Below are 19702 nucleotides of genomic sequence, written 5' to 3'. Positions count from 1 at the left end.
TCACTGCTGTGTGTGTGCACTTTGGATGGGTTAAATGCAGAGCACTAATTCAGAGTATGGGTCACCATACCTGGCCACATGTCACTTCACTTATATGATATGTAGAGCAGCTGAAGTTTATTGTAAACAAGATCTCTGATGATTTCAGTCTGAAATGAACAGTATACGAGAAAAAATATTGCAGCTCTGATTGTGTCTGAATCTGATGCAGCTTCCAACTGTAAACACGAGAAGTGCCCGTTATACTGTAGGGCCTATCACAGTTTCCACAAAAATATTAAGCAAAAACATATTTAAAAAATTACGTTTTCAGTATTGATAATAATAAGGACCATTAGTAATAATTGATCACAAATAATAACTGATAATAATTAAGCAGCAAATCAGCATATTAGAATGATTTCTGAAGATCTTGTGACACTGAAGACTGGAGGAATGATGCTGAAAATTCAGCTGTGCATCACTGAAATAAATTAGCCTACATTTTAAAATATGTTTAATAGAAAACCACTATTTTAAGTGTAATATTTCATAGTATTATCTGTTACTGTATTTTTGATCAAATAAATTCAGCCTTCTTTCAAAAAATAAATGAATAAATAAAAAGTCGTAATTATTATTTTAAATTTAATTATTTTAAACATTTGACTGCCAGTGTGTGATGCATGTGAAACAGGCTAGCAAATTATATTTTTTTATTAGGCTATAATTCCTAATCATGGCACTTGACGGTTGTTACTAAGTCTTCCGATTTACAGTGTTCTAGAGTAAGTTTGAGAATGATATTTTACGGGTTTTTAAAAACATTTTCTTAGACACCTGAAATTACAGAAGAAAGCCTGGATATTAGATTTACAAACATTCACTCTTATCTTATGTTGTGACGAATAACGTAAATGGCATTAAGACATTCGAAAATGCCAGAAGTAGTTTGTATCCCTGAAAATTAATGTCTATCATTTAACTTAGTTGTATCTCGGCCAAATATTGTCCTCTCCAAACAAACCATACATCAATGGAAATATTATTTATTCAGTTTTCAGATGATGCATGAATCTCAATTTCGAAAAATTGACCCTTATGACTGGTTTTGTGGTCCAGGGTCACATATTTTTGTGGTTTTAGTTGTATGATTTTAATGCAGTCAGTCGGGAAATCATGACTGTTCATTGTGTGACACAGATATGAAACCATTTTTTTGTTTTTCTGAAGCTGTGAGAACAGATCTGACAACGTTGCACATATACAGTTGTGTTTGAGGAGGTTTAGCATTGCTAACGATAGTTTTTTTGACAGAAAATGCAAAAAACACGTGTCATTTCTTAGTTTTACTGCTGTTTATTTGAACAGAACTCTCAACAAACACATTTAACACTGAAAACATTTTTATTTAGTTTTTTTTTATGATTGCTTGCACACTAAAATTAAAAATAACACAGTTAGTGAAACCTGACACTCAAAGAGCAAAACCACAGTGCAGATCTGCACAACTATAAGCACATTCTCAGCCTCACACTTTTTGCAAGACACTAAACACACATCAGACACAGAAATCTAACCTGATGTCACTTCTTTGTCATTTCAAGACACTGCTTTCCAAAATACCACACATATGAACCAATTGATCAAACACAGCCGTCAGGTGTGCAGACACTTAGGTGCTTAACCGTAAACTCAACAATCAGGTGTGAGCACTATAAAAAGGCAACAGGTGATTTTTTGCCTTCAACAAAAATTAAAGGCAGTGTTGCTGTAAGAGGGAGAGGGAGAAACATGGTTGGCCACAGAGCTATTTTGAATGTCCCAGGTCAACGTGGTGGTAACATCACAATATATGCTGCAATCACACAGAATGTGGTCCTCCACTGGCATGCCAACTTTGGCCCTTACAACACTCATATTTTTAGACAGACTAAGTATTGGACAGACTAGGTATCTGGTTCCATTATTCCAGTACCTTTCACCGGCATAACTCTTGCGCACAGTTTGCGCGTTGCTTGCTTGTGTTGCTTGACCCCTCCCCCATAATATCAATCGTTTATAGGCCACATATTAGGCAAATTTTTTTTTATGTTTATTTTTTTAATGTTAATGAAAGTAACAGCAAAAATAAGGGAACATCATTAGTAAATCCTTGGGGGGGCTGTGCTGGGGCTAAGCAAGTTTCTGATGGCCAAGCCCATTCGTCAAGCCCTTTTTCGTCAAGCCCCGCCCTAGCGCCGCCACTGATTAGCCTAATTCGTTTTGGCTTGTTTAGCAACTTATATTTTTCATTCTTGTTTTCTTCTGAAACCGTTCAAAATTGCCTATAGGCTAGGTATTGTGTTTATTGTTTGTACATTATAACATTTCTCTTTATTTACCGGTGTTATGAATGTAATAATGCGGTTTCTGGTTATCTGTGTTTAACCTAAACTACAACGTAACATTAATGTAGACCTACATACCGGCATCTAAATATGATTTTATAATTTTATGCAATATAGACCTACCACATTACCCTCCACTGGGTGTAGAATGAGCAGCAATAAACTACATTTTGGCATTTTATAATACTTCTGTGGATATTTTGGTGAAAGTAACTCAAAAGTAGTGTAACGCATTACAATTCAGAGACAGTAATATTGTAATGTAACTAATTACTTTCAAAAGACAGCAACTATTACATTTATGTATTACATTTTGGAAGTAACTTGCCCAACACTGGTGACACAGCAGAGTTCACTGTGTCACTTCAGATGACTCCATAAGAAATGGTAGGCCTACATGATTGTGGTCTTGTTCCTCATATACCACGTATTTCACGTTTAGTTCTATAAAACAAAGTTGTGTTTGATCAAAACAGTTCAGAATTCAATTTCATGTGTTTTAGCCACTTTGACAACTACAGTAAGGATACTAATTCTGTCATTAATTACTCACCTTCGTGTCGTTTCAAACCTGTAAGACCTTCATTCATCTTCAGAACACAAATGAAGATATTTTTGATGAAATCCGAGAGCTCTCTGACCACCAGTTAAACTGCTTCACACAACTAAAATATGCAAATCTAAAGATAGGAAAACTGCAGCTTTTCTTTCTGTTAGAGGCAGTTTTACCTGGGAGTTTACTTTAACTTTAAAATAATATTGTCAGTCATATTAAAACAATAATTCATCCCTACAACTCATCACTAGTAACAGCACTGCCAAGAAAAAAAAACAAAAAAAGAAGTTGAGTTAAAAGCACTACCCCTGTAGCAATCATGCCACAAAATAACCTTGGATTATGCTCCCATGGTTGAAAAACAAAGATAAAAAACAGCTGAGTGCAAAAAAGTATAGATAAAGAAAATGCCTTTATTGTGAGGATCATGTTAGCAAAAATGTTATGATTATTATTCAAAACTGATCTGATTATGATTCATCTATAAAAGGAGCACATTTCTATATTTCAGAGTTTAAATACTTACACAATGGCAGCGTTAGGGCAACGTGAATCTGTCTCCACAGCACTGACAATTCTTTTGGATGGAATTTGAAAGTCAATAAAATCAAAGCAACACCACACAGGAGCTGCATGAGCAGCTGTTGGTGAAATTAAAAAAATCGTTTTAGGAGAGAATGGGTATAAAACCAACATTAGCCAAACCTGTGCAAATGCAACAAATGAAACTAAACGTGCCATAAATTGTCTGAAAATAATATATTTTGTCTGGATTCTAAATGAAAGCCCTCACCATATGAAGTGCACTGCTTGGAGCAGAAGATCACCAGGAACAGCACACACATCAAGATGTTTCTTCACAATGACAGAAAGAATCTGTAGAAGTTCTGTGGAGCTTGAAGATCTCAGAGCTGATGTGTGCTGAATAACTTCTGAGCAGCTTCACATATTCCACATAAAGACATTCATGTAAATCTATTTCTGAGTATCAACATTGCATGAGAGTAGTTTTTAGCTCTTCCTTTTCCTCAACCTTTTGCAAGGAGTGAAATTATTTCCTTATGAAATTAACTCCTCATGAAGCCAAAACTCAGGAACTCTCGCAATGCATAGGCCATGCCACAAAACAATGGGCTTTGATCTCCTTATCAGATAGGAAGACCTGGAAGAAAGACCATTTGCTCGTCGGCCCCTTCACCTGGGTACATGGTCCAGGTCACTAAAAGTTGACAGAGAAATGCCAAGAACTCAAGCTGCTATGCTCACATAAAACATTTATTATATCTTCAGAGTTCATGATCGTAAACTTTTCATTTTAAAGGACTTTGTGCGATTGGTAAAATGGTCTCAATTTCACAGTAGTCACATGTATTATAATTATAGAATTGTGTTCTGCTGAGGAGGGGGGCTGTCCCTCTTTAGGGGTCTGTGGGAATGTTCATCTATCTCCAGCCAGGTGTGACCCTTGATCACCGAACCTAACAACCTTCTTTTATGTTTTTACAACTGATTTGAAGATTTCTTTGTTGTCTGGTCTGAGTATATAAGGGAAGTGACAAAACACTACTTGGCTATTCTGTATTTCATATGCTCCATACTATGTATCTTCCTGAAGTCGAGTATGCATTTCATTTTTATTCAAAAATGTAATTGTGTTAAACACATTGTGCACACTGTATAGTTGTTTGTTCTACTACATGTGCGCGTAGGCTAGTTAAGTTTATTCTCTAAAACACTTGAGTGCTTTGCTATGCGTTTTAGAACATGTGTCTTATGTTAAATTAGGATAACTGCTACATGTGTGACTATGTTAAATTTGTTTGTCTCCTGCGTGGAACACTTGGCTGTTTCCCATATAGCTACAGTGTCTATGTACAGGAGCAGGGTTGCCACGCGGCTACAATCTGATTCACAATTGCATTATCTTTTCTAAATTGGCTTCTAATTGTTTCTTTGTGTAATTGACATGATACAATTTTACCTGACCAATAATACAATTTTATATTTGATTTATTCTGATCTCTGCTGAAATCATCATGACTAGTAGACTGTGAGGAGGCTTTTGTTACCGCAAATCTACGGCCAGGATAGGTCAAACTGAAGGCTCATGAATGATAGGAGCAGTGGGCACGTCATCGGAGAGATTTCTGTCTATCAATGGTGCTAGCAGCTTGTACGGGAAAAGACGAAGTAAACAACACTTTTTGTCATAAGCAAGCAGTAGGCGGCAGGCAAAACAGGTATAAGTCTACCTACACCCTCTGACTAGCATCAGACTGGCGAGTTTGTGATCGTAAGGTCCACCTATAGCCAACGTGAGACTTAAAAGAGACATTAGGTCCCCAGTGAACGGATAATTGAAAGTATAGTGAGTCCGGAATAATCAAATATCTAAATTAATACATAATCGACATTTGTGAACAGTTTTAATTAGAAACATTACCTAAATTTAATGCTCATTTAAAATTGGAGTCAGACTGAACACGGAGCTAGACTAAATTTTAAACTAAATCCTGATAAATTCAGAAGTGCAAGTAAAAGACCAAATATGCATTAAACCTTCAACCAGGCCGCTGGACTCTGCTTTTTGGGCCGGTGGGTGGATCCTTACAACTCGATAATGTCCACTAAGGATTCAGACACCACTAAAAATGGCTGTCCCCTCAAATAGTGCCCTATTTAAGAGTATAGGGGGCGATTTCGGATACAGCCCAGGTTTGTGTGCATGCTCCAAGTTTTCTTAGTTTTTAGTGTATCTCTGTGGCAGAATTGCAATGCCACATACTGGACTGGTATGTATATTACATCGTTTTGAGTCGAATTCAGTCGTTTCGTGTGTACGCAGATATTTCTTGAGACGACACCGTGTTTACTGAATTTTTTTTAGAACAAGGAAAAAAAAAGATCAGATAGGGAAATCTCTTGCTTTGTGTAGATGTGGCCACATACTGGTATTAAATTAACACCAGGGAATGTACTGTGTGGGTGTGATGACGTTTTGTGCATGATCGGTGGAATTTATTCTTATCCTTGTGCTGTGAGAGCAAGTTTTTCCGTGCACACTGAGCTGCTTCCGGCCGTCATTGCAAAATATGCAAATGAGGTGGCAATGCAGATGCTTGAAAACGGTGATCAGGAAGTCACAGAGTTTCTGTTTCAACACGTGCAGGTTGAGTTTAAACTCACTTCTAATAGTGATGCACTGAAGTGAAAAAAAAAATAAATGTTTTTAATTAGATTTTAGAACTCAACAAATTTAAATTGTTTTGTGATGTGTTTTTAATTAAGCTTGTATGAATCTGAAGACTGCAATTGAAGTCGTAGTTCTTGTGTTTCTCTTTCCTCCAGTGATTCTGCTCATTATCATCAGGTGTCAATTAATCATTTAAGTACCTAATTAACTGTAACACTGCTTCAGTGTTACTTTTAACATCCTGTAGTATGGTCACATATGTACACTGAGGCCCTGTCCACACGAGCGTGGGTATTTTCAAAACCGCAGCTTCTTCTAAGCGGTTTGGCCGTTCATCCACATGGAAACGCAGCATCAGGTCACTGAAACTGAACCTTTTTTGAAAACTTCTGCCAGGGTGAAGATTTTTTTAAATTCTGGTTTCAGTGTTATAATATAGACAGCGAAACTGGAGATTTTGGCTTATGACATCTGAGCATGCGCTGTTATCTCTACCGAAACCAGTAATAACCTTTTTTCAGGCTTCTGATGCGTCACCTGTTGGTTTGGCATGCTCTTCATAGTGCTCTATAGCGTGTTTTTGAGTTCTATTTCCTTGGCTGCAGACCTCCAGAGGGCATAACTGAGTGGAATATCTTCCTGTCTTACTCCTTGACGAGAACCTAATATACACTGAACAAAATTATAAACGCAACACATATCATGTTGCTCCATACATAAACTCACACTTAAGACATTTATTTCTGATATTGCACACTGAACACAACACATTGTCCAAACAGGCACATTTATGCATTTGTCAGAAACTTATCAAAGAGACTTGTACAATGCATTCAAGCTTGTAAATTTGATCAATACATGTTTTCTCTGGGAATTAAATCTATGACAATGGCATTGATAACACTGTGATCATGATTAACTGCTACAGGAACATTATAGAGAAACAGATAATCAATGCAACATCCTAAATTACAATGAATAAAGACACACACACAGACAAATTAGCTGCCAAAACCAAAGACAAACTGTTCACAAACTCAAGATAAAAATAAATAAGTCTCCAGATAGGATTTAAAAACAACATTTGAAAAGAAGGACCTTAATTTCAGCAGCATACATATAGATATACTAAATCCTAGGCTATAGATACACCACATAAATTCAGCCTTAATCATGGCTGCTGTGAAGCTTGAAACGCTGAATCACTAAAACAGTTATTACTGAAACACTATTACAAATGCTGCCTAGCTTCACCCTATCAAATGGCTCTCTATAAGAAAACATTTGTATGATCTTATGTGGATTTTCAATCTTGATGGAATTTATCGTAAAATATAATTGTACCTGGTAACAGGTGTATGTCATGGCCATACATCACATTTTAGGTTAGTACTGTGATAATCAACATGTGTGCTTAATTCTCTATTTGTTTTTCCCATTACATAAGATAAATAAAATATTTTGTTTCTGTATTTGGAATCCTGCAAGGCAGCAAATCCGCAAAATATGATATATCATTTTCTTAATTTACTCTGAAAAATGTGTGTATTTTGTAATAAATAAAATGCAGGTTTCACGGTAACATTTGCAGTAGAAATATTCCAGAAATATGTATGTCTTTTCTTCTGCTGCATATTTTTTTTTTATATGACAAATATGATTTTTATATGAAAAGTTGATTATAATTAGTAGTTAAAAATGATTTCAGTGTCTGTAATTTCAGTTAAGATCAGTTGAGTCTGTACAGTACTGTCATTTGAGATTGAGTCAAATTCAAGCTTTGATTAGAAATTAGTGATATATTCAATGCTTCACCAATGTATATACAGAGACTGGACATCAAAATATACAAATAAAATAGAACTGACTTTATTAACTTGAAGTATAAAATGTCAGAATAATAATTCCCTCTCACTCATTTGAAGAAAAGAAGTCCATCAATAATTCAGTGAATCTGATCTTTATATATAGTAGCTCTTAAAAATATAAATTCATATAGAAACGTTTTTAATATAATTCTTCAGTACTTTGCACCTTGGCATCTTTGTGTGTAGGGTTAAGAACACAGCAAAGAACACAAGATAGACTACAATAACTGTGAATACAGCTCGGTGACCACAAGTGGTTAAGTATACATTTCTTCATCATTTGCTTTGAAAAAGCAACTTAATAAATTCAGTTGTACAGTAATCAGTTTGGTTGGTTATACAGCATTTCGTGACCATGTCATTTTTCCAGAGAATAGAGAACTAGATTTCAAGTTACACATTTTTTGTATTTTTCATTCTTTGAAATGTTTGAAATGGTCTCAAATGTGAAAATAAAAAAATCAACTTAGCATAAAGAAAGATAATAAGCAAAGTATTTCATGCAATATTCTGATTAAAGTGAAAAACAAAACCTTCTTGCAGAATGGAGCTGGAATTGAAGAATAGTATTCCTCTCCAGAATGCACCACAATAAAATATATATATATATAATTTCTAATCAGTGCTCATGAACCTGTTCACTTCCCAGTCCATCACTACTGAGCCCTTGATCAAAACACACAACAATAAATGTACCTGCAGTTTGGATTGAATTTGGATTTGATTTTTCCTACTCTCTTCTTCTTTGCACAAAGACAGACAGGATGTAATAATGAACATAGCAGTCGTCATTTACTCCGACATCTGAGAGCTGAAGACGCAGTGGATTACGTTTGTTTCTGAAGAGAATGCACCCCCGATCTACATAAATGCGTCTATGTTCGCGCGAATCATTCATGATCCAGCCTCATCTACAGAAGGAGTGAGTGTAAGGTTTTTTTAATGAATCTTTGCAAATCGCCTTGTTACAGACTTTTCATTAAGACCCCAAAGAATCATATCAACTTGAAAATGGGCATCCTATGACCCCTTTAAAACAAGAATATTTAGAGGTTTAATGCAACAATGATCATGCTAAATATTTATAACCCACCACTTGATCTTCTCCTTTTGTAGATGCAGCAACCAATCACAATAAGAAAAACTAGAAATGCCGCTACTAATACTCTTGCTGCAGCAGACCGTGGAGGGTCTGGATCACAGTTAGAACATTTTCCATCTGCAAAATTAAAATAAAAATAATACATAATGAATGTATAATAAATGTTTTCTTTTTTTAAATAAACATTAGAAACTACTGAAATGCGTTAAGGCAATTTAAATTAAATTGTCTGGGGCCAGCAACATTAATCTATAACAGCATTATCATGTTCTCATGTTACAAATATGTGAGTGACTGTATTTCTGGTGATATTTACCCCATTCTACTGAAACTGGTTCTGTCAGACTGCTGTGAATGACAAAACAGCTATAAGATCCTTTGTGGTTTCTGTCAATCTTCACACTGGTTCTTATCTGAAAGGTTTCATCATCATTTGGTCTGATTTCAGATGACGTTTGGTTTTCAGTGTTAATTCTGTTCAATCTGATGTTCATCTCAATATCTCTGGGGTAGAAACCAGTGGCCAGACAGCTCAGATTCAGCTTACTGTGATCATCAGGAGCTTTTCTTGCAAAGACACGAACATCTGGTTGACCTGGAGCAGAAAATAATAATGCAATTAACAACAAACATTAAACTTTCTGTAACTGCTTTCTGTGCTGTCAACAAGTTGCATTCTTACTTTCCTTAAAACAAAATCAAATTTTTTGTCCCAGAAAGAACACTGTAAAAAATATGATATATAAGTCATGGCAACATGTTTTTTTTTTTTTTTCCAATACTTCAACTCATCAAAATAATTTTACCAATTTCAACATCATTTAAGGTACAGTATATGAGATTGAAGTAGATGCCTTTACATAAAAACAAGTCAAGAAATTAGTTGTACAGATAATTTGGTTATACTTCAAAATTTAAGGCAGCAAATTAAGTTTTTAAGTTGAGGTGGATTATTTTTTTTACAGTAAAAGTCATACAGGTTAGAATATTTAAACATGGCTTAAAGTGTCTTAATGTCATGATGATAAACAACCTCTGTACCAAGACAGAATTAGAAAGAGTCAAAAACACAAACACACATGAGCTAATTGCGATCAGAACTTACTCTTATATGTGTTGTTAAATGTGGAGATCCACTTAGTGCAGTTGTTGAGGAAATCCATGAGGAATGGGTTTCGTCCAGTTTGATGATCCATTTTGGTTTCTATGTCTTTATCCATCCACGGAAGCGGGTGGTTGTAATGAAAGGTAAGGAGATCTATTCCATCGTATGCATACTCGTCAAAAGCCTTCAGATTCGTCACTGTTCCATTAGGAAGTTTCACCACTTTACAGCCAACTATTCTCTGGAGTACGTGAAACTCTAAAATCACACAAAATCATTATGTGTGTGTGTGTGTGTGTAATTACACTTAAGTACACTTGGGAGTGTGTGCCTTTTGAGGGTATAGGGTATAGGGATACTCAAAGTGGCTACTTGATGAAATGACACCTTTGTTTTTATTCCTGAGCTCAGATGTTGATAAGAGAAAAGTTCTGTAAAAAAGGATTGTGATCTTAACAGGAAAAGACTGTAAAATTGCTACAGTAAAAACCTGTTAATTGGTTAACAGTAAGTTTCCATATTATATACAGTGAATAACTGTAATTACATTTAATTAAAATTGTTAAAATTAAATTTTTTAGAAGTGTAAAAGAACAAGTCATTGTACAGTTTACAGTGAAAAAACGTAAACTTTTTTGTATATTAAGTAAACAATTAGAGTGTGAAAACAGAGCACTTTAAGTACACTATGGAAGTGCACTTTTTTCACCTGGGTTAGTTCTTATAATAACTTCTTAATAAAAATATATAACTTCTTATAATAACTTAATAATTTGTGGGTGTACACTTGGGAGTGAGTGCCTTTTGAGGGTATATGGTATAGGGATCCTCAAAGTGGCTACTTGATGAAATGACACCTTTGTTTTTATTCCTGCGCTCAGATGTTGATAAGAGAAAAGGTCTAAACTCACCAGAACACACTGCAGAGTATTTGCACTTTGACAGATCATATAGATGTTTTAAGAACTCTTCTCTAGTTTCAGGTGGTTCTGCAGGAGCTTTGCTCCAGTCATCTACAGTCAGATTGTCTCTTTCCCAGGCGTGTTTTTCATTACTGTAGCGAACAATCTGTTTGTCATCAGATTCAGCCTCAGCAATGAACTCAGGAAATGGACCAGCTTTGGTTAAGCCTGTATACATGTAGTGCAGGCAGTGTTTCTCTGAGGAAGATAAAAAGCACAAACCACAATAAAAGAAACCGCAAAAAGCTTTTCTTCTGCCAGCAAGCATGTAAAAATGATGTAGGGTCGCACCTGTCATTTGTAAGTTCTTACTTAAACTGGAACATAAAATCCAAACTAGAGGCTTTAGTAACTACCAGCTAGTCAGAAACGAAATCCATTTGGTTCCAGCATTTGTTCTTAAAGCTGAACATAGCTACACTCTCAGAAAAAACGATACACAAGCTGTCACTAGAGCCTTACCTTTTCAAAAGGTGCACCTTTATTCTTTATTTATCCCTGAAAGTGCATATTAGTACTTTAAAGGTGCATACTGCCTAAATAGAACATTTTAGTACCCAAATAGTGCAATTAAGTAACATTTGAAAGAGTACCGGGCCAGTGGCATCTTTTGTACCTTTTCTCTGAGAGTGTACAGACTGTGGCCCGATAGTGCACAACAAGCAAACCAGCAGCAGAATCAAACCACACCGGAAACTTACAAAGCAACAAAACAAGGACAACGTAATGGAAACAAGCAACAACATGATGATTTTTTTTATTTATCTGAAAATAACATTCTGAAACTGTATTTGAAATAAATAAAGCCTTCAAAAAAAAAAAAATAATAATAATAATATATATATATATATATATATATAAATTAGATATTATTATTATTATTGATTTTGCTATGCAGGCAGATGAGAGCTGTTTAGGTCAGGTTCGCTTTAAAGACAGCTAACAATGTAATTTATTCACATAATGTTCTTTTAAAATGTAAATGTAAGCATTGTACTAGTCAACATTATAATATAAGCCTATGTCTGTCAGGTAAATCAAGACTTACTGATTGAAAGCTTACTGATGCAGTTTAGTCAATCTTTTCATTCCAACCAGTAAACTAGCCTTCATTAGGGGGTACTAACCGTATAAGTCCCAAATTTGACCGGAAAATTTTGTGCTTACCTTGTTTCGCATTGCTTTGAGGAGAAATGAAAATAAAAAGAAATAATACAATTAGCCAAAACATTCCTGTCTGCACAGAAAACGAACTATTTCAGTTATGTATATTTCAGTCCCGCGCACTGAACAGATCAACAGTGAAGTGAAAGTTTATAACGCTTCTTCCAGGTGTTGCTGAGGGCATTGCTGTCCCTCACTGGCTGCTGATGAAATTACACTTTCGTTTTCCAACCGTATATTTCACCCATATAATGAAAGACATTGTCAACAACATCTTCTTTAAACGCTTTTTGACATACCTCAGGGGAAAAAATCTTTATTTGCTAAAAAGATAAACAGAAGATCGGATTGATTTATTGTAGAATGAGATTGTTACCGTAAAATATGAGACCAGCACTGCGTTTCCCAAAAGCCACTATGGTTTATGTGACAGACACATATGATCATAAATAGCCCATGTTTTATACAAGTTGAGCTCAATGAACAGCTTCTGGCACATGCTTTTGATTAATAAATAATATTTACCATACAAAAAAAGTTCTTTACAAAGACTTGCAAATGCAATCATGTCTCTTCCTGGTTTACATGTCATAACGTGAATAATAAAAGTGTGTATAACTTTGCATAGACTGCAGTTCTTTCATATTACTCTCATATTAACACATGTAATGTGTATGTGTTATGGGTACACTTTCAGAAGTGTGATAATTGTGTGATTTCAATATAACTGTTTCAGAATTCTCTAGTATAGTGAGAAAAAAAAAGCATTTGCTGAAATTAAGCTGCAAAAGTGTTAGTGCAGTTTACTGTAAACTCTTGCACACTAAGAAGAACAAATAACCATATCTGCTGAAAAGTCTGAGAATCCAAGGTCCAAAATGTTGGTTTCAGCTTATAGTGATCAGTGCCGAAAATGGCAGGAATTTAAAAACAACAACAAAGAAAATGTAAAAAAAAAAAAAATTTGAGAGCCACACAATTATTTATTCAGTATGATAACAGAATCTTATGATAAAAGAATTAAATTTTTTAAATAATTTCAAAGGAATAGTTCACCCACAAAATGAAAATGTAGTTATTCAATACCAGTAAAGCTATTCAAAATGTCATGACTGGTCATGTGACTGCAAATGTGATTTAAAAGCAATGGCAGAGAGGAAGATGTAGTACTACTTTTGGACAAGTCTGAAGATGTACCCATGTCCATATTCCAGAATGACAATGTCAAGATTCATCAGGCACAAATTGTGAGAGATTGTCCTCCACAGAGTCCTAACCATATAACCCCACTGAAAGCCTTCAGGATGTGCTGGAGTCGACTTGACACTGCGTAAAAAAAGCCACACACTCTAATGTTTCATTGGACCATCTTTAGCTTTGATAAGATTGTGCTTTCATTGTGGCATTGTTGCAACAACATTATATAACATCACTGCATTTATTTTCATCAAGTGTTGCATTAGTTTTTGGCCGAGATATTGTCAGCCTGCTCTTTAGTCGAGTCCAGTGCATCTTAAAGATTTTCAATTGGGTTAAGCTCAGGACTCTGTGGTGATCAATTCATTTGTGAAAATGATTCCTCATTCTCACTATTTCACAGTTTATGTCCAGTGAATCTTGATATTGTCATCCTGGAATATGGACAGAGATGGGCAATATTTCAGATACATGCATTTAAATGCATATTTTAAATACAAAATGCTATTTTGCATTTTAAAGCCTTTGGAAAATATCGAATGTAATTTGTATTTAAATACATTTAAGATTAGTATTTTTGTATTTACAAAATACATAAAATACTTTGTGCCAGTCCACCTCTTTATCGGGGAGCTGATTTTGTGCATCAACTTGTTGTATGGGTAGAGTGTATATTGAGATTTGTCCAGCAGGGGCGCTAATGCATTATGTATTGAAGGACTTGAAGGAGGAGGACGTGACACATGGTTATGGAACAAGCTATGTCCCATACTTGGAATATGTGTATTTAAGCCATCCATCCAAGTGCGCACACACAACAGTGAGTCGTGAACAAACACAGACACCATGAACACACAACGCAGTGGGGAGCAGTTGGGGGTTCGTGCTTTGCTACATTTTTGCTCAAGGGTCTCAACTCAGTCGTGGTATTGAGTGTGGAAGAGAGCGCTGGACATTCACTCCCCCCACCGACAATCCCTGCCGGTACAGAGACTCGAACCCACAACCTTTGGGTTACAAGTCCGACTCTCTAACCATTAGGCCATGACTGCCCCCTCAGAAAAGGGATAGTAGCCCATGATTTACTCACCCTCAAGACATCCTAGATGTATATTGCAATCTTTCCTTCAAAAGCCACGTTTCTAGCATTTGTAAAACCGCATTTTTCCATCTCAAAAATATATCTGAATTACGACCTATGCTCTCAATGTCAAATGCAGAAACGTTAATTCATGCGTTCATGACCTCAAGGTTAGATTATTGTAGTGCTTTATTGGGTGGTTGTTCTGCACACTTAATAAACAAACTCCAGCTGGCCCAAAATGCAGCAGCTGGAGTTTGGTGTCTGTAGTTTTTTTTTTTTATACAGCTGTATATAAAGAGTATAATGCACATAAATATTCTGTTCCAGATTCATACACATCATTATTATTTATTGCTAAGTCTTATTTAAATGTTTCTGTTCTGATGTCAGATATGTATGTATGTATGTATGTATGTAAATAGTGAAATTGCATGAAAATTGAGTGTTTACTATTTTCCTATTTAATACTGTAAAGCTGCTTTGACACAATCTGTATTGTTAAAAGTGCTATATAAATAAAGGTGACTTAACTTAAAGTGGGCTATCTGTGATAAGTTTAGCCATTGGCTGAGAGGACGGCACTTTACGGCATGGACTGACAATAATCCTCTTACATATATTCTGACTAAACCACGACTTGATGGGAACAAAAAAATGTTGTTGCGGATGTTTTGAGCCGTGAGCCATTTGTCCAGTTTTGCGTAGGACATTGCCTTATTACTGAACCATACTTAACTCTCTTAAAGGATGTTAGTGGTGTTGTTGACAACTCTGTCCAAGATGCTTTCAAGTGCGCAAATAACCATCAGGTGGTGCAGGGAGATTGCGAAGGTTCTTATGACCCAACCAGGGATGGACTCTTGCCTTCAGGTTCTTCTGGGAGCTTCACACGCTGCTGGGGGTTTAAGCGAAGTATTGGGGACAGTGCCAGCCATATCGCAACCGCAACAGTTTAACCCTCCTTTGCAGCTCAGCAACATCATAAATGTGCAGGGACAGGACATCACCTTGTGTCAGATTCTGTATTATATTGAGAGATGTCGGAAACCATCTTAGAAAGGACAAGCAACGGAATCCACAAGTGTGCGGACACTGTTGAAGCACCAAGACTAACTGGTTGTCTGTAATGGTGTGCTATATCAGATGAAAAGAGATCCGAAGCTAAACAAGAAACTGTACCTGTTTGTTGTACCTGCTTCTTTGAAAGCGCAAGTTCTTCATGGAATCCATGATGCAGTAGGGCATCAAAGACGTAGTAGAACACTGTCACTAGCAAGACAACGATTCTTCTGGATTGGAATGAAAAAAGATATTGATGATTATGTGAAGAATTGCCATCGATGTGTGGTTGTTAAAACCTCAGAACCCAATGCTTGTGCTCCGTTAGAAAGTCTCCGAAACAGAATCTCATTGGGCTTTAAAAGCAGTGTTAATAACAGTTTCAGTAGTTATAGTTCTCATTGTTGAGTGAGTTATAAATATTCAACACTTTTGCTTTTTTAATGTTTTGTTTTTAAATCGCATTGTTTTAAAGACATTTCAAAAAGTATGATGTTTCGACAGTATATACTTTGACATCACAAATGCTTTATTTTTTGATCACAAACTACAAAGATCATAGCAAATGAGAATTGCAAAATTGCTTTATATATTCAAGCTAAAGCTTTTATATAATCTGTATAAATCTATCATCTTTCACACAAAGGTATCTCATATAGGGCTGCCCCGTTTAGAGGCTTAGTCGACTAAAATTTTTATAGTTGGTTAATCACAGAAAAAAGACAGCTTCTATTTGCAGTAAGAGAAAATAGCCTTATTGGGACAATAAAGCCCTCCCTACACCTACCCCTACACCCGATAAACACCCATGAGGCACTTTATTTTCCACTTTTCAATTATTTCCATCATTTTTATTGAAAATAAATGCCCTTCCAATGTGATATGTGATGTGAAAATGGAGAAGAACGAGTTCGGCAAACGGCAGTTTCGAACTCGGGTTGATCGCATCAAGAAGTGTTACGCAGTTTACCATCTACGCCACTGGAGCTGTTGTTTAATAGCTTTTGTACTGTTGCCTAGCCCAACCACATGTTGGAGGGCGGAGTTAGTGTAAATAGCCTCTGCCAACAAGGTGGGCTTTTTTGCACTTTGTGTAAATAGACACTCCGCAGAAAAAACTGTCCACGTCTGTGACGGACAGATTGTTAACGGCTGGTCCTTGTGGTGATTACAGTATATCGGGCAGGATATCCAAACGCTCACCTGTCAGTCATCCACCTCAAATATGGCTTATTATTGAAACATATTTAAGTGGCAGCTACTTTGCAAAGCCCGCTCTGACATTAACCTAATCAGTGATACCCTGTCAGACCCTGCCATTAAAATAGTAGGTAAAATAGACTGCGAGAAATTCTACCTATCTGATAGCATGATATTAATGTGGTTTGAGATTTTATTAGTATGTACACCTACCCCCAACCCTAAACCTAACCTTACAATATTAAAAATACAGTGTTGGTAGCATAATCTGATAGGTAGCAGTAGGCTAGCATTATTTGTTAGAACACCAGTGCGATCATTGTCATTCAAGATAACAACTTAAAATACGCTGTCATTTTTGCACATACACTTAAGAGTAATACATCATTTGAAAATGTGAAGGATCTACTTTTATTTGTATACACTCACAATATCAATAAGACGTTGTGCTTTTGCAAAACAAAGATAACAAACAAGACACGCTTTCTGCCGTTTTCGTCTTCGTGAACTGGAACTCGGCACAAAAATGAACCGAAACTCAGCGTATCGGCTACTTACCTTACAGACGCAAGAAATATATCTATAGAAAGCTTGAAATGTCTACTTTTTAACGGACCAATTCAAACAGAAAACAAAACTCTGTCTGTATGTATGAGCGGGGCACGAACTAACGTGGGGTTAGCTGTAACACGTGGTTTAAACATTTCCACATATGCTAGCATAACAAAACGTATGGTATTTATAACAAGTACTGTAACAAATTATGCTAGCATAATTTTACAGGAAACTTACAGAATACATTATTTACTCGTTTCCATATCAACCATACATAGAGAAAAAATTGTGCCAATATTCAAAACTTTTCTGAAGATATCGCTGAACATTTAACCACAGCAAAAGTAAATTTATGGCTAAAGTAAATTTTTCATCTTAGTTTTTAGTTGTATAGCAGTTTAGATCGTTTTTTTTAATGCTCCGCTAGGGCTGCCGCGATAACCGTAATATCGCAATACCGCGCTATTGACGAGCTCACCGCGAAGGAATGCAACAACCGCAGCAACCGCGATATTTGAGGGTTTTCTTTTTTGTAAGGTTATGCCATTCTCGTTTTACACTTCGTGCATGTGTACTGAATATTAAATAAGTTAGTAATGATAACGTGTACCATGCTGATTTGTACAGAGGCTCAGTAGATTTGCACTTAACAAGCCTAAACAGAGGCCGTTTATTTTTTAATGGATGTCAATGGAGGAGAGGCTTCGCTACGCTGAATAAACCACTTTTTAGAGGAAACAGCTCATCATTTAATGAATCGACAGCCTATCGGCTAATCTTCAACATGTTTTACACTAAACAATACTTTTAGATTGAATTCTTTCTAGAGTTTACACTGAAAAAATTGCCGTTTAATAAGAGAAGTCACTGACTTTTTGCGACAGATGGGATTCAGCTTACGGCATTTCTCATTCATTCGTATGGTATCCATAAACGGCGATTGAGTGTCGCACAACTCTGACTGAAATTCAATTACATCAAGGCTGTAATGTGATTGGTTATTAAGGCACATGTGATCCAAGTTGACTGTTACGCTTTCTCCAATAGTCAGTAATACAGACCCTCTCATCTCCCAATAGCAAGACAATCTCTGGAAAAAGTCTCTTGTCCAGTCAGATTGGAGGATCAGCACTAACTGTTATATATATATATAGGCTAACAATAGCCGAACGATTTTATTGTCAGGTTTATGTTCTGTTATGTGGACCGTTATTTTGTCATTCTCTTCTGTTTACTTCACTTCCTGTTTCAACGCGATTTGGTTTCGGTTTCATTGGTTTCTGAATATGACCTTGTTACATCGTAACACATACTCAAACAGATTACAATATAATCTCACACAGATTATAATATACTTTATAAAAAACTTGATGGGGATGCACAGATGGGGAACATTAACACTGTTACAATGTGCCCCGCTATCTGCTTGTTAAGTCTGATGTGACGCGTCACTGCTTCCGGGTCCAAACGCTCTATCAGATGCCACAAAAAAAAACAAATGGTACTAATATACACTCAGAATATGATATAATACTACCAAAAAAATATAATCCTAACCTTTATCTCCATACCGAAATCCCAGATGGCCAGACAGTGATTAATTTTTTATAAATCATTAAAATATTTGTTTCTAGGATGCCGTGAACACAGAGATTATAGTGTACACTGTATGTTTTACAATGTTTGATGGTAGAAGATGGTATTCTCAAGTGGTATTCTAAGAGGCTTGGACCCGGAAACAGAATTCCTTACGTCATGACTAAACAAGCGGATTATTAGCACTACGGTATTCTATGACATCGGCAATGTAATTTGTATGAATTACTGTCATGAAATTTAATGAGAAACCATGAGAAATGGGTGAATAAAGAAGACGAGAGTCAGTGTTGAATGTTCAGAAATTATGGTTTGTTTCAAGAAATGTCAAGCATTTTGTCTGCTGTTGTGTGAGAGCTGTGTGTTGTGTTCATCTATGTGTTTTTCTGAATGTGCTTGTTCATTAAGTTTTATATTATCTGCTGTATATTTCTAGGTCAGATGAGCAGTTATGATGATGAAAATGGAGTGAAGATCAGACTTCACTCTGATAGAGGAGAGATGTCCAGTCCTGAAAGTAAAAGAAAAGAATGGTGTAATAAGAACGTATGTCCTTATTATGCTCTCAAATTTACAAGACTTAATGACTACAGACCTGTTGCTTTAATGTCCGTGGTCATGAAGTCATTTGAGAGACTGGTGTTGGCTTATCTGAAGGACATCACAGGACCCTTACTGGTCCCCCTGCAGTT

The 19702-nt window shown here is 36.0% G+C and overlaps 1 protein-coding gene and 1 long non-coding RNA gene across 2 annotated transcripts in view; both read right to left on the bottom strand.

The window, feature by feature from the left end:
• Window positions 1–3896, bottom strand: part of LOC107683700 (uncharacterized) — a 12968-nt gene extending 9072 nt beyond the window's left edge. The window contains exons 1-2 of the long non-coding RNA XR_001633756.1: window positions 3719–3896; window positions 3452–3566 (exon numbers count right to left, since the gene is read on the bottom strand). This is a non-coding gene — a long non-coding RNA (uncharacterized LOC107683700). The remainder of the gene's footprint in view (window positions 1–3451; window positions 3567–3718) is intronic.
• A 177-nt stretch (window positions 3897–4073) lies between these two features.
• LOC107683699 (zinc-alpha-2-glycoprotein-like) lies at window positions 4074–12569 on the bottom strand. The gene is made up of 6 exons (XM_016479769.1): window positions 12323–12569; window positions 11105–11353; window positions 10194–10451; window positions 9405–9683; window positions 9080–9205; window positions 4074–4144 (listed from the first exon to the last, which is right to left on the bottom strand). Exons 1-6 carry the CDS (start codon window positions 12384–12386, stop codon window positions 4074–4076), a joined length of 1047 nt encoding a protein of 348 aa, XP_016335255.1. The 5' UTR covers window positions 12387–12569.
• Window positions 12570–19702: the final 7133 nt, after the last annotated feature.

Source organism: Sinocyclocheilus anshuiensis, unplaced genomic scaffold (genome assembly GCF_001515605.1).
Source record: "Sinocyclocheilus anshuiensis isolate Anshui unplaced genomic scaffold, SAMN03320099.WGS_v1.1 scaffold3707, whole genome shotgun sequence".
In the NCBI taxonomy this organism is placed as follows: Eukaryota; Metazoa; Chordata; class Actinopteri; order Cypriniformes; family Cyprinidae; genus Sinocyclocheilus; species Sinocyclocheilus anshuiensis.
Note: the sequence above shows the minus strand (reverse complement) of the source record. Positions and strands in the feature narration are given on the sequence as shown.

Excerpts from the sequence above, each read along its gene's own strand:
- LOC107683699 (XM_016479769.1), bottom strand. The coding sequence starts at position 12,386 with ATGTTTTGGCTAATTGTATTATTTCTTTTTATTTTCATTTCTCCTCAA. Across the intron at positions 9,684-10,193 it reads ATTTAACAACACATATAAGA|GTCAACCAGATGTTCGTGTC; the intron begins GTAAGTTCTGAT and ends TTTCTGCTCCAG. Across the intron at positions 9,206-9,404 it reads ACCAGTTTCAGTAGAATGGG|ATGGAAAATGTTCTAACTGT; the intron begins GTAAATATCACC and ends TTAATTTTGCAG.